The sequence below is a fragment of the Leucoraja erinacea genome, unplaced genomic scaffold, assembly GCF_028641065.1.
Source record: "Leucoraja erinacea ecotype New England unplaced genomic scaffold, Leri_hhj_1 Leri_53S, whole genome shotgun sequence".
Lineage (NCBI taxonomy): Eukaryota > Metazoa > Chordata > Chondrichthyes > Rajiformes > Rajidae > Leucoraja > Leucoraja erinaceus.
In genome coordinates this window covers 260,227-273,867 of record NW_026576443.1, presented here as the reverse complement: position 1 = coordinate 273,867, position 13,641 = coordinate 260,227, and the positions used below count along the sequence as shown (strand labels likewise).

Here is a 13,641-nt window from a genome sequence, read left to right as displayed (position 1 = left end):
CAGCTGTCATCCAGCAACTGAAGCATCCTCTCAGCAGTTGAAGTGATCTCCCATCTACCTAATTGGAGACCTTTGAATTGGAGACTTTATCTTGCAGTTAATGCTGTATCTGTCATCTGTACCTTGTGGATGGCTTGATTGTAATCATACAACATTTTCTTTGGATAGCACTCAACAGATGCTTTTCACTCCACCTCGTGTGCACATGTGACAATGAGTCCAGAACCAGGGGCCACAGTTAAAGAATAAGGGGTAAGCCATTTAGAATGGAGATGAGGAAACACTTTTTCACACATAGAGTTGTGAATCTGTGGAATTCGCCTTTCTCTGCCTCGGATAAGTGGAGGCCAATTCTCTGGATGCTTTCAAGAGAGAGTTAGCTCGAGCTCTTAAAGATAGCGGAGTCAGGGGATATGGGTAGAAGGCAGGAACGGGGTATTGATTGTGGATGATCAGCCATGCAGAGCTGCGAAGTAGTACGGATTTTCCGTATTTTGTACGGAGTGCGGTTAGAATACGGACGTATGATTTTGTGTTGTTAAATACGGATTTTAACTACGGAGTTCAGTTCAGTCTGAAGAAGGGTCTCGACCAGAAACGTCACCCATTCCTTTTCTCCAGAGTCGCTGCCTGTCCCGCTCCAGGTTAAACAGAGCACTGTCAGTTTAACGGAATTTAAACAAAGAGCTATCGGCTGGAGTGCTGCGGGATCTAAATTTAGCGCTGGAGCCACAGCGTTATGGGTCATAGACTGTTCAGGAAAATGATCGTATAACAATGAGTCTTTGGCATTCTCTTTCTCGGAAGTTGAGCCATTGATTATTTTGCAGGCAGTGGTAGAATTCTGGATAAGCCTAGTGGTGAAAGGTTACCAGTGGGATTGTAATTACATTGGGATTAGCCTTGATTTTACAGAAAGGTGGGTGGGCTCAAGGGGGAGAGAGGGAGGGCGGAAAAAAAGAAGGGGAAAGAAGAGGGAGGGGGAGAGGGAGGCTTCCAAAATAGCTTCTACATCATCTGGTGCTAAAAGCAGGAAGCAGCCATTCAAACAGCAGTATACAAAGAGATGGCAAAGAAGGCACTGTCAAGTATGGTGCGTAGAAGACCTGTCAATTGGTAGCAAAGTTATGCATTATTGTACTCGTACATGGGTATGACCACACATTTTTTTTTTCCAGCAAAATGGCACCGTGTAAAAATACTGATTTCCTCAGCAAAATATTGATTTTCAGGTACTAGAATACTGGCTGCTCTGGCAATGATCACATTGAATGGCAGTGCAGGCTCGAAGAGCCGAATGACCTACTCCTGCACCTATTGTCTATAATAACAAACTACTAAACAGAGTTTGTTTAGTTTGGAGAGGCACTATAGAATCAGGCCATTCGTCCCACCGAGCCCACACCGACTATTGATCACCCGATAATACTAGTTACGTGCTTTCCTACTTTCTCATCCACACCCTACACAAGATTCGAGATTCAAGATTCAATTTAATTGTCATTTGGACCCCTTGAGGTCCAAACGAAATGCCGTTTCTGACCTACTCCTGTCATCCTAAAAAAACCTAAACGAGTTTGTTTAGTTGGAGAGGCAGGCCATTCGTCCCACCGAGCCCACACCGACTATTGAGTCACCGATAACACTAGTTACGTGCTGTTCCCACGTTCAGCCATACATTACAAACAAATAGAACCAAGACACAACATAATTTACATAAACATCCATCACATCGCTGTGATGGAAGGCCAAAAAAACTTATCTCTCCACTGCACTCTCCCCCCCCCCCCCCGATGTCAGAGTCAAAGTCAAAGCCCCTGGCTGGCGATGGCGATTGTCCCGCGGCCATTAAAGCCACGCCGGGTGGTGCGAGGTCGCACACCGGGTCTTGGTGTTAGAGCCCCCGGCGTGCGCTCGCAGAGCCCCGCGGCCATTCCAAGCCGCGCGGGGCGGTGCTGTAAGGCCCCGCTCCAGGAGCTCTTCGACCCCGCAACTCGGGCGGGAGAAGTCGCCGTTGCGAGAGCCCTGAAAAGCGGTCTCCCTCCAGGGACCCGCGGGCTCCCGGTGCCGCCGTCCGCCAGACCCGCAGTTGCAGCCTCCGAATCTCCGGAGGTCGGGCCACAGCAGCAGCAGCAGCAGCTCCTCCACCGCTCCACCCGCTCCGGACTCGGCCAGCTCCGCGACGGTGACGGTGAGTCGTCGGCACCAGAGTCCCCGGTCTTCTCCTGTTGGAGGCCGCTCCTCGTTGCAGCCCCAACGATAACGGAGACCCGACAAGAAAAGGTCGGGTCTCCCGTGCAGGGAGAGATTTAAAAGTTACCCCCTCCCTCCCAACCCACCCCACCCCCCCACACACACACACCCCAACAAAAAATAACAAAAGCTATACAGAAACATAGACAAAAAATAATAAAAACGCGGACGGGCTGCAGAAGCCGCTGCTGACGAGAGTCGCGCCGCCTACCAGATAGGCTACACGCTACACGCTAGGCAATTTACAGAGGTCAGTTAACCAATAATTCCGTACATCTTTGGGATGTGAGGAAACCCACGCAGTCACTGGGAGAACATGCAAACTCCTTACAGACCACCTAAGGTCAGGAATTAACCTGTGTCTCTGGCGCTGTGAGACTGCCAGCTCTACCTGTTCCGAGTTGCATGCAACAGTTTGTTTTGTAGACAAAATGCTGACTTGAAGGGCCGAATGGCCTACACCTGCACCTATTGTCTAAAATGGTGCCGATACACTTTTAAGCTACATTTATCAATTTCCATCAATATACTCTCCTCTTCTGTATTTCTCTGAGGAGAAATTTCTTTAGTCAGAGGGTGGTGAATCTGCGGAATTCATTGCCACAGAAGGCTGTGGATACCAAGTCGGTGGATATTTTTAAGGCAGAGATAGATAGATTCTTGATTAGTACGGGTGTCAGGGGTGATAAGGAGAATGGGGTTCAGAGGGAGAGATAGATCAACTATGATTGAATGGTGAAATAGACGATGGGCCAAATGGCCTAATTTTGCTTCTGTAACATGAACATAAACTAATAATTAAAATGTAAATTAAAATTACATAATATTGGAAAATGTAGTTTAAAACTTTTAAGAGGTGCTGGTACATCGCGTCAATGTGTTCCATCGCAGAAACATTACACATATCATTGCAAACATGAATGGAGCGGGTTCTGTTTGAAGCGGATGTAACTATTGCAAAGAGCTTTCCAGGTTTTGGAGATGGTTTAATTTTGTACGCAAAAATCTGAGGTTAGGTGCACAAATGCCCACAGCAGTGTATCGAACATTCATTCTCTCTGTGGGTGTAAAGAGCCTGCAGAGAGGGAAACTTTAATGAAAATCAAACATAACAAAAAAAATGCAAACTTGTGGAAGTCTGAAATCTGAAACGGAAAATGTCTTAAATTCTACCTACGTCTGTGGAAAGAAAGAGAAATTGCTAACATTTCAGGTCAAAGACAGGAGGAGCTGTAGTCTGGCCACTGAAACAGAAACAGAAAATCTACTTGGTAGCAAAAACAGGAAGGCAGATTACTATCTAAATGGCGTCAAGTTGGGAAAAGAGAAATACAACGGGATCTGGTGGTCCTTGTACATCAGTCTATGAAAGTAAGCATGCAGGCACAGCAGGCAGTGAAGCAAGCAAATGGCATGTTGACCTTTATAACAAGAGGAATCGAATATAGCAACAAAGACATCCTTCTGCAGTTGTACAGAGCCGTAGTGAGACCACACCTGGAGTATTGTGTGCAATTTTGGTCCCCTAATTTGAGGAAGGACATTCTTGCTATTGAGGGAGTGCAGCGTAGGTTTACAAGATTCTCTGGGTGCTTTCAAGAGAGAGCTAGATAGGGCTCTTAAAAATAGCGGAGTCAGGGGATATGGGGAGAAGGCAGGAACTGGGTACTGATTGGGGATGATCAGCCATGATCACATTGAATGGCGGTGCTGGCTCGAAGGGACGGATGGCCTACTCCTGCACCTATTGTCTATTGTCTAAAATACTATCTACCTCGTTGGTGACCCTGGGTCTATCCTTGACCGGACTTTACTGGCTTTACCTGGCACTAACCGTTATTCCTTTATCATGTATCTGTACACTGTAGACGGCTCGATTGTAATCATGCATTGTCTTCCTGCTAACGGGATAGCACGCAACAAAAGCTTTTCACTGTCCCTCAGTACACGTGACAAACTAAACTGAATTGTAAGAACTACAGCTAAAATAAATTGAGTTTCGATCCAGATCTTAGAACGCAGAACCGTACAGCGCTGGAACAGATATTTCGGCCCACATTGTTTGTGCCGAAAATGATGCCAAGTTAAACCAATCTCATCTCCCTGTACATGATCCACACACCTCTAATCCCTGCACTTCCAAATGCCTCTAAACTCATTGGCCGGTGGTTCATTCTACAGCAAGGCAATGATCCAAAACATACTGCTAAAGCAACAAAGGAGTTTTTCAAAGCTAAAAAATGGTCAATTCTTGAGTGGCCAAGTCAATCACCCGATCTGAAGCCATTGACATGCCTTTTATATGCTGAAGAGAAAACTGAAAGGGACTAGCCCCCAAAGCAAGCATTAGCTAAATATGGCAACTATACAGACCCGGCAGAGCATCACCAGAAAAGACACACAGCAACTGGTGATGTCCATGAATCGCAGACTTCAAGCAGTCATTGCATGCAAAGGATATGCCACAAAATAAAATACTAAACATGACTACTTTCATTTACATGACATTGCTGTGTCCCAAACATTATGGTGCCCTGAAATGGGGGGACAATGCATCAACACTGCTGTAATTTCTACATGGTGAAACCAAAATGTATAAAAATGACCTTTATTAAAATCTGACAATGTGCACTTTAACTACATGTGCTTCTTTTTCTATTACAATTCCCAAATTGTGGAGTACAGAGGCAAATAAATGCCTGTATTTTACCCATATCCCTCTAAGCCTTTCCTGTCTAAATGCCTTATAATTGTTATTATAGTTTCTGTCACCTTTGGCAGCTCGTTCCGCATAATCACCACCTTCGGAGTGAAAAGGTGACCCCTCGGGTTCCTATTACTCCTGCACCTAATAGACAATAGGTGCAGGAGTCGGTCATTCGGCCATTCGAGCCAGCACCGCCATTCAATGTGATCATGGCTGATCATCCCCAATCAGTACCCCGTTCCTGCCTTCTCCCCATATCCCCTGACTCCACTATCTTTAAGAGCCCTATCTAGCTCTTAAAAGTATCCAGACCTCCACCGTCCTCTGAGGCAGAGAATTCCACAGACTCACCACTCTCTGTGAGAAAAAGTGTTTCCTCACCTCCGTTCTAATGGCTTACCCCTTATTCTTAAACTATGGCTCCTGGTTCTGGACTCCCCCAACATTGGGAACATGTTTCCTGCCTCTAAAGTGTCCAAACCCTTAATAATATTATATGTTTCAATAAGAAATCCTCTCATCCTTCTAAACTCCAAAGTAAACAATATTAAATATTTCTCTTCAGATTAAACCTATGTCATCTGGTTGTTGATTGCCTTATCATAGAAACATAGAAACATAGAAATTAGGTGCAGGAGTAGGCATCATGGCTGATCATCCAACTCAGTATCCCGTACCTGCCTTCTCTCCATACCCCCTGATCCCCTTAGCCACAAGGGCCACATCTAACTCCCTCTTAAATATAGCCAATGAACTGGCCTCAACTACCGTCTGTGGCAGAGAGTTCCAGAGATTCACCACTCTCTGTGTGAAAAAAAGTTCTTCTCATCTTGGTTTTAAAGGATTTCCCCCTTATCCTTAAGCTGTGACCCCTTGTCCTGGACTTCCCCAACATCGGGAGCAATCTTCCTGCATCTAGCCTGTCCAACCCCTTAAGAATTTTGTAAGTTTCTATAAGATCCCCTCTCAATCTCCTAAATTCTAGAGAGTATAAACCAAGTCTATCCAGTCTTTCTCCATAAGACAGTCCTGACATCCCAGGAATCAGTCTGGTGAACCGTCTCTGCACTCCCTCTATGGCAATAATGTCCTTCCTCAGATTTGGAGACCAAAACTGTACGCAATACTCCAGGTGTGGTCTCACCAAGAACCTGTACAACTGCAGTAGAACCTCCCTGCTCCTATACTCAAATCCTTTTGCAAATAAAGCTAACATACCATTCGCTTTCTTTACTGCCTGCTGCACCTGCATGCCTACCTTCAATGACTGGTGTACCATGACACCCAGGTCTCGCTGCATCTCCCCCTTTCCCAATCGGCCACCATTTAGATAATAGTCTGCTTTCCCGTTTTTGCCACCAAAATGGATAACCTCACATTTATCCACATTATACTGCATCTGCCAAACATTTGCCCACTCACCCAGCCTATCCAAGTCACCTTGCAGTCTCCTAGCATCCTCCTCACAGCTAACACTGCCCCCCAGCTTAGTGTCATCCGCAAACTTGGAGATATTGCCTTCAATTCCCTCATCCAGATCATTAATATATATTGTAAATAGCTGGGGTCCCAGCACTGAGCCTTGCTGTACCCCACTAGTCACTGCCTGCCATTGTGAAAAGGACCCGTTTACTCCTACTCTTTGCTTCCTGTTTGCCAGCCAGTTCTCTATCCACATCAATACTGAACCCCCAATGCAGTGTGCTTTAAGTTTGTATGCTAATCTCTTATGTGGGACCTTGTCGAAAGCCTTCTGGAAGTCCAGATACACCACATCCACTGGTTCTCCCCTATCCACGCTACTAGTTACATCCTCGAAAAATTCCATAAGATTCGTCAGACATGATTTACCTTTCGTAAATCCATGCTGACTTTGTCCAATGATTTCACCACTTTCCAAATGTGCTGCTATCCCATCTTTACCACAGTTATCCTGGGTAAAGGATCTGTGCATTCGCCCTCTCAATTCCCTTCAGGATTTTATACAGCTCGATAAGATCATCACTTAGCCTCCTGCGCTCCAAGAAATAAAGTCCTGTTTTGCCCATCTTTCCCTATAGCTATTCTGGGTAAGGGACTTATTTGTCCTTTCTATTCCCCTCATGATCTTATACCACAGCCTCTTTACAGAGTGATATTGAGTATAGATTTGGGATGTCATATTACAGTTGTACAAGAACGACATATAGAGTCATGGAAGTCGTACAGTGTGGAGACAGGCCCTTCGGCCCTACGTCCATGCCAACCAACATGCCCCAACGACATTAATCCTGATCTACTTATCAAAACAAATGTAAATGGTGTGATCGTACCTGCCTCAACTACCTCTTCCGACAGCTTTTTGTCAAATACCTATCACAGTTTGTGTAAAAAGCATGCTCCTCAGGTTCCTGGTAAATCTTTCCCCCTCAGCTTAAACTCATGTCCTCTCTTGTTGATTTTGAGGCCTTGTAATAATAAACACCTTGGCAGGTTATACACTGTTTATTTAGAATAAACAACTACAAGCTCTTACTTGAGAGTTAACAACATACGGAGGAGTGCAGTTGAGGCACAACAGAGACACTTATGTAAGAATGCTGTTCATCGATTACAGCTCAGCATTCAACACCATTATTCCATCAAAACTGATCACCAAACTCGGTAACCTGGGCATCGACCCCTCCCTCTGCAACTGGATACTGGACTTTCTAACCAACAGACCCCAGTCTGTGAGGTTAGACAAGCACACCTCTTCAACCCTCACCCTGAACACCGGCGTTCCTCAGGGCTGTGTGCTGAGCCCCCTCCTCTACTCCCTCTTCACCTATGACTGCACACCTGTACATGGTACTAACACCATCATCAAGTATGCAGATGATACAACGGTGATTGGCCTCATCAGCAACAACGATGAGCTGGCCTACAGGGAGGAGGTCCAGCACTTAGCAGCATGGTGCGCTGACAACAACCTGGCCCTTAACTCCAAGAAGACCAAGGAGCTCATTGTAGACTTCAGGAAGTCCAGAGGTGGCACGCACACCCCCATCCACATTAACGGGACGGAGGTGGAACGTGTTTCTAGCTTCAGGTTCCTGGGAGTCAACATCTCCGATGACCTCTCTTGGACCCACAATACCTCTACTCTGATCAAGAAGGCTCATCAGCGTCTCTTCTTCCTGAGGAGACTGAAGAAGGTCCATCTGTCTCCTCAGATCCTGGTGAACTTCTACCGCTGCACCATCGAGAGCATCCTTACCAACTGCATCACAGTATGGTATGGCAACTGCTCTGTCTCCGACCGGAAGGCACTGCAGAGGGTGGTGAAAATTGCCCAACGCATCACCGGTTCCACGCTCCCCTCCATTGAGTCTGTCCAAAGCAAGCGCTGTCTGCGGAGGGCGCTCAGCATCGCCAAGGACTGCTCTCACCCCAACCATGGACTGTTTACCCTCCTACCATCCGGGAGGCGCTACAGGTCTCTCCGTTGCCGAACCAGCACGTCGAGGAACAGCTTCTTTCCGGCGGCTGTCACTCTACTAAACAACGTACCTCGGTGACTGCCAATCCCCCCCCCCCCCCCCACCCCCCCCCGGACACTTATTATTTATTTTTTATTCAAATCGTTTGCTATGTCGCTCTTCAAGGGAGATGCTAAATGCATTTCGTTGTCTCTGTACTGTACACTGACAATGACAATTAAAATTGAATCTTGAATCTTGAATCTTGATCTTGATCTTGCAGTAGTGCAGTAGTTCGAGACGCTAATAAGCTAGTGGGCGTAACTACAAAAGCGTGACTCATAACATGAGCCACTGATCTACATCCCCCCTCTTAAAGAATCAATAGCACTATACCCATAGAAACATAGAAAATAGGTGCAGGAGTAGGCCATTCGGCCCTTCGAGCCTGCACCGCCATTCAATATAATCATGGCTGATCATCCAACTCAGTATCCTGTACCTGCCTTCTCTCCATACCCCCTTTAGCCACAAGGACCACATCTAACTCCCTCTTAAATATAGCCAATGAACTGGCCCCAACTACCTTCTGTGGCAGAGAATTCCAGAGATTCACCACTCTCTGTGTGAAAAATATTTTTCTCATCTCGGCCCTAAAAGATTTCCCCCGTATCCTTAAAAAAGAAGGATAAATAACTAAGCAAAGTGAAAATCACAACCGATGACAAACGTATGTAAAGTCAAATATAGTCTGGATACTTCACGACCGGCCTGCTAACACGACCGGCACGTGTACGATAGAGGCCATCTCCATTCCTCTTCCACGGGGACAGACTTGGTGACCGCCTGCCCTTTGGTCAATGGTGGCATAGGCCTGCTCGTCTTGTCGAACCATTTTATTTTGAATGTCACGCTTCTGTCGTAACCTGGTTTGAATATCCTCAGGTGGAAGGGAATGTGGGATTAATATTTATTCTGCGATGGGCAGCGAGGTACGGGTCTGCCTTGACAATAATCGTTGAGCAGGGGAATCCAAGGCAGGGTCACAGGAAATGTTGCGTAAGTTGAGCAAATCTAGGAATACGTCATACTTGGCCCTGTGAGTTGTTTCGCACTCCGGACAGCCCGTTCAACCAGCCCATTAGACTGTGGATACTCAGGGCTGCTGGTGATGTGGTGAAAATTCCAGCATCTGGCAAACTCTCTGAATTGTTGGCTGGTGAACTGGCTGCCATTGTCAGTCAACAGCTTGCCTGGAGATCCATGGATGGAAAAATGACGAGATAATTTCAAAATCACGCCGCTGGAAGTGGGGCTGCTGAGAAAATCAATGTCGAACCATCCTGAATACGAATCCACGAGCACCAGGTACTGCTTGCCGTGCCACTCAAATAAATCAGCTGCCACTGTAGACCATGGGAGCGCAGGTACAGGATGTGGCAGAAGTGGTTGCTTTTGTTGAAGAGGTGCCATGCTATTGTACACAGCACAAGCTGCCATATTGTCGTTGATGTATTCGGCCATGCCAGGCCAGTAAAACATGCGTCCTCGCCCCCCCCTCCTTGCGGCCTACCACTGGATCGGAGCGGCCTTTCCTACCAGAGACCAGGGCTTCGGCAGCGGCGGCGGCACGGCGCTGGATTCACCGCGGAGCGGGCGATACCTACCTGGATCGCCGTTTGAAGCTCCGGAGCTCCAACATCGCAAAGCTGTGGTTCGCGGAGCTCCCAGCGCGGGCGGCGCTGATTCAAACATCGCGGAGTACTGGGGTCCTTTGCCGAGGGCCGCCAGTGTTGAATCTCCGCCCGGCTCGACCTGGGGATGTCGGGAGCCGCGGACTCTGGTAGGAAATGGCCCATTCAGAGGTCCAAGCCGCGGAGGTTGTCCTCCAGTCCCTACGTCGGAGTTCCATCATTCCGGCGAGCGGGCCTGAGCGGTTGGGCCGCCCATAGCGGCGACTGCGGAGGGCTCCGGAGGCCACGACCACGTGTGACCATCAGGAACATTAGAGGAAGATGACTGACTTTGGTGCCTTCCCTCACAGTGGGAAACTTTTCGATTCTGCTGTGTGGAGATGTTTTATGTTGGACTCTATTTGTGTGTTGTGTTCTTTATTTTACTGTATGGCAGTATGCAAAAACAAATATCAGACCTCGGACTGGCAATAAAGTGCCATCGTATCGTATCGTATTGTACTTGCGATTGACATGGTATTACCTGATTTGTTTGGATTGCCTGTCCAACAAAGCTTTTCACTGTACCTCGGTACACATTGCAACAATAAACCAACGTAACCATGTACCCAAGATGGACACAAAAAGCTGGAGTAACTCAGTGGGACAGGCAGCATCTCTGGAGAGATGTGCCCATATACTTAAGGATGGCATAAATGTATTTTGGGTAAATATTTATGTAAGTATTTTTTGAAATTTGCAGGCGTGCCCGACTCAGATTCTGAATCCGAAGATGATCAGGTGAAAGGCACTGCCAGGAGAGAACCTATGAAGCGTGAGTCATCTTCCACCGCAGAACAACCTGCAAAGGTATGAACATTGTTCGGGAAACATGTTCCCGAATCAGGGGCCACAGTTTAAGAATAAGGGGCAAGCCATTTAGAACGGAGATGAGGAAAAACTTTTTCACACAGAAAGTTGTGAATCGGTGGAATTCTCTGCCTCAGAGGGCGGTGGAGGCCAGTTCTCTGGATACATTCAAGAGAGAGTTAGATGGAGCTCTTAAAGATAGCAGAGTCAAGGGATATGGGGAGAAAGCAGGAACGAGGTACTGATTGTGGATGATCAGACATGATCACAGTAAATGGCGGTGCTGGCTTGAAGGGCCGAATGGCGTACTCCAGCACCTCTTGTCTATTGCCTATTGCCTGCTCCCACACTCCAAAGACGTACAGGTTCGTAGGCTAATTGGCTTTGGTAAAGTTGTAAAAGGTTCCTGGTGTGTGTAGGATAGTATTGGTGTGAGGGGAACACTGGTCGGCGCGGACTTGGTGGGCCAAAGGGCTTATTTCCGCGCTGTATCTCTAAACTAATCTAAACTAATCAACTAATAGAGTGGGTACATGCCCAGAGTAGGGGAATCGAGAAACAGAGGACTTAGGTTTAAGGTGACAGGGGAAAGATTTGATAGGAATCTGAGAGGCAACTTTTTCACTCAGAGGGTGGTGGGTATATGTAACGCGGTTCTGGAGGAGTTTGTTGAGGCAGGTACTAACGCAGCATTTAAGAAACATTTAGACAGGTACATGGACAGGACAGGTTTAGACGGATAAGGGCCAAACGCAGGCAGGTGGGATTAGCGTAGATGGGGCATGGACATATTGGACTGGAGGCCCTGTGTCCATGCTGTATGGCTCTAGGATTCCATGAGTTATGAAGCTCACTTCAAAATGTTGTCCTTGGTATCAATCCTCCTGCTGTTGCAAACACCTTTCCGAAACCCTTCGTGATTTTAAACCCCTATTAAATCCACTTTACTTATTATGCTGTGCTTGCAGCTACTCATCTCGAAAGCGTGCGTGCCCAATCTTGCCCCCTAAAGACCTGAAATGTTTTTGCCTGTTGTTGATGATAATATGGTTCACTCCCTGGGAATGGATTCCCCCGCGGTTCCTGAGAACATGTCCTCTTATTAAAAATAAATCACTATTTTACTCCCGACTTTTCCGAATGCCTGTCGGGCTAACAACAATGTTGGGCCGTGCTAAAGGGAGATGCATGCACGTAATCTTGGCCAATCTTGAAGTACAGCTGGTTCATGGAGAGACGTGCAAGAGCAACTTGGTATTAACTGGATTTTTGTTTTCGCCGAGCGTTGCAGTTTTACGGGGTTGCTTTAGGCTTCTCAAATGCTGAGTACCAAATTATTGAGATTTACAAGGATCCTGCTGAATCCTTATGCTGTCTTCTTACAGCACAGAAACAGCTCTGACCCAACTCGTCCAAGCCGACCAAGATGCCCCAGCTAAAATTATCCCATTCGCACACATTTGGTCCATATACCACTAAACATTTCTTATCCATGTACCTACTGCAATGTTTTTGAAATGTTGTTATCACACCTTCCTTAACAACCTCCTTTGGCAGTTTGTTCCATATACCCACTCATTTTCACACCTTACCCTTCCTTATCTCTGTGTCCCCGTCTCCCCTGACTCACTCAAGGGTCCCGACGTAAAACATCACCCATTCCTTCTATCCAGAGATGTTGCCTGTCTGGCTGAGGTGCTCCAGCATTTTGTGTCTATTTTAGGATTAATAGTGACTTGGTTATATGGAACCGGAACCGCAGCGTAGATTCACAAGGTTAATCCCCGGGATGGCGGGACTGTCATATGCTGAGAGAATGGAGCGTCTGGGCTTGTACATTCTGGAATTTAGAAGGATGAGAGGGGATCTTATTGAAACATATAAGATTATTCAGGGTTTGGACACGCAAGAGGCAGGAAACATTTTCCCGATGTTGGGGGAAGTCCAGAAACAAGGGCCATTGTTTAAGAATAAGCCATTTACAACGGAGATGAGGAAACACTTTTTCACACAGAGAGTTGTGAGTCTGTGGAATTCACTGCCTCATAGGGCTGTGGAGTCCGGTTCTCTGGATACTTTCAAGAGAGAGCTAGATAGGACTCTTAAAGATAGTGGAGTCACGGGATATGGGGAGAAGGCAGGAATGGGGTATTGATTGTGGATGATCAGCCATGATCACATTGTATGGCGGTGCTGGCTTGAAGGGCTGAATGGCCTACTCCTGCACCTATTGTCTATTGTCTATAACAATCGACCCATTTACAGTGTACAGATACATGATAACGTTTAGTGCGAGGTAAAGCCAGCAAAGTTCGATCAAGGGTAGTCCAAGCGCCACCAATCAGGTAGATAGTAGTTCAGGACTGCTCTCTGGTTGTGGTAGGATGATTCAGTTGCCTGATAACAGCTGGGAAGAAACTTCCTGTATCTGGTTGTGTGCGTTTTTGCACTTCTGTACATTTTGCCTGATGGGAGGGGAGAAGAGGGAGTGGCCATAGTGCGACTCGTCCTTGATTATGCTGGTGGCCTTGCTGAGGCAGCAAGAGGTATAGATGGAGCCAATGTCACAAGAGGTAAAGATGGAGACAGTGTGATTATCTGGGCTACGTCCACAATTTGCTGTCTTGATAGAGTTTTTCCCAAACCAAACTGTGATGCATCCTGATAAAATAATTTCTATGGTGCACCTGTAGAAGTT

At 46.8% G+C, this 13,641-nt stretch overlaps 1 protein-coding gene across 3 annotated transcripts in view; it reads left to right on the top strand.

Annotated features, from left to right (window-relative positions):
* Nucleotides 1-13,641, top strand: part of LOC129694088 (nucleophosmin-like) — a 124,967-nt gene that overhangs the window by 17,757 nt on the left and 93,569 nt on the right. For all 3 annotated transcript variants that reach the window (XM_055630812.1, XM_055630814.1, XM_055630813.1), the window contains exon 5: nt 10,837-10,943. In XM_055630812.1, the coding sequence (XP_055486787.1) occupies nt 10,837-10,943 (107 nt within the window). The remainder of the gene's footprint in view (nt 1-10,836; nt 10,944-13,641) is intronic.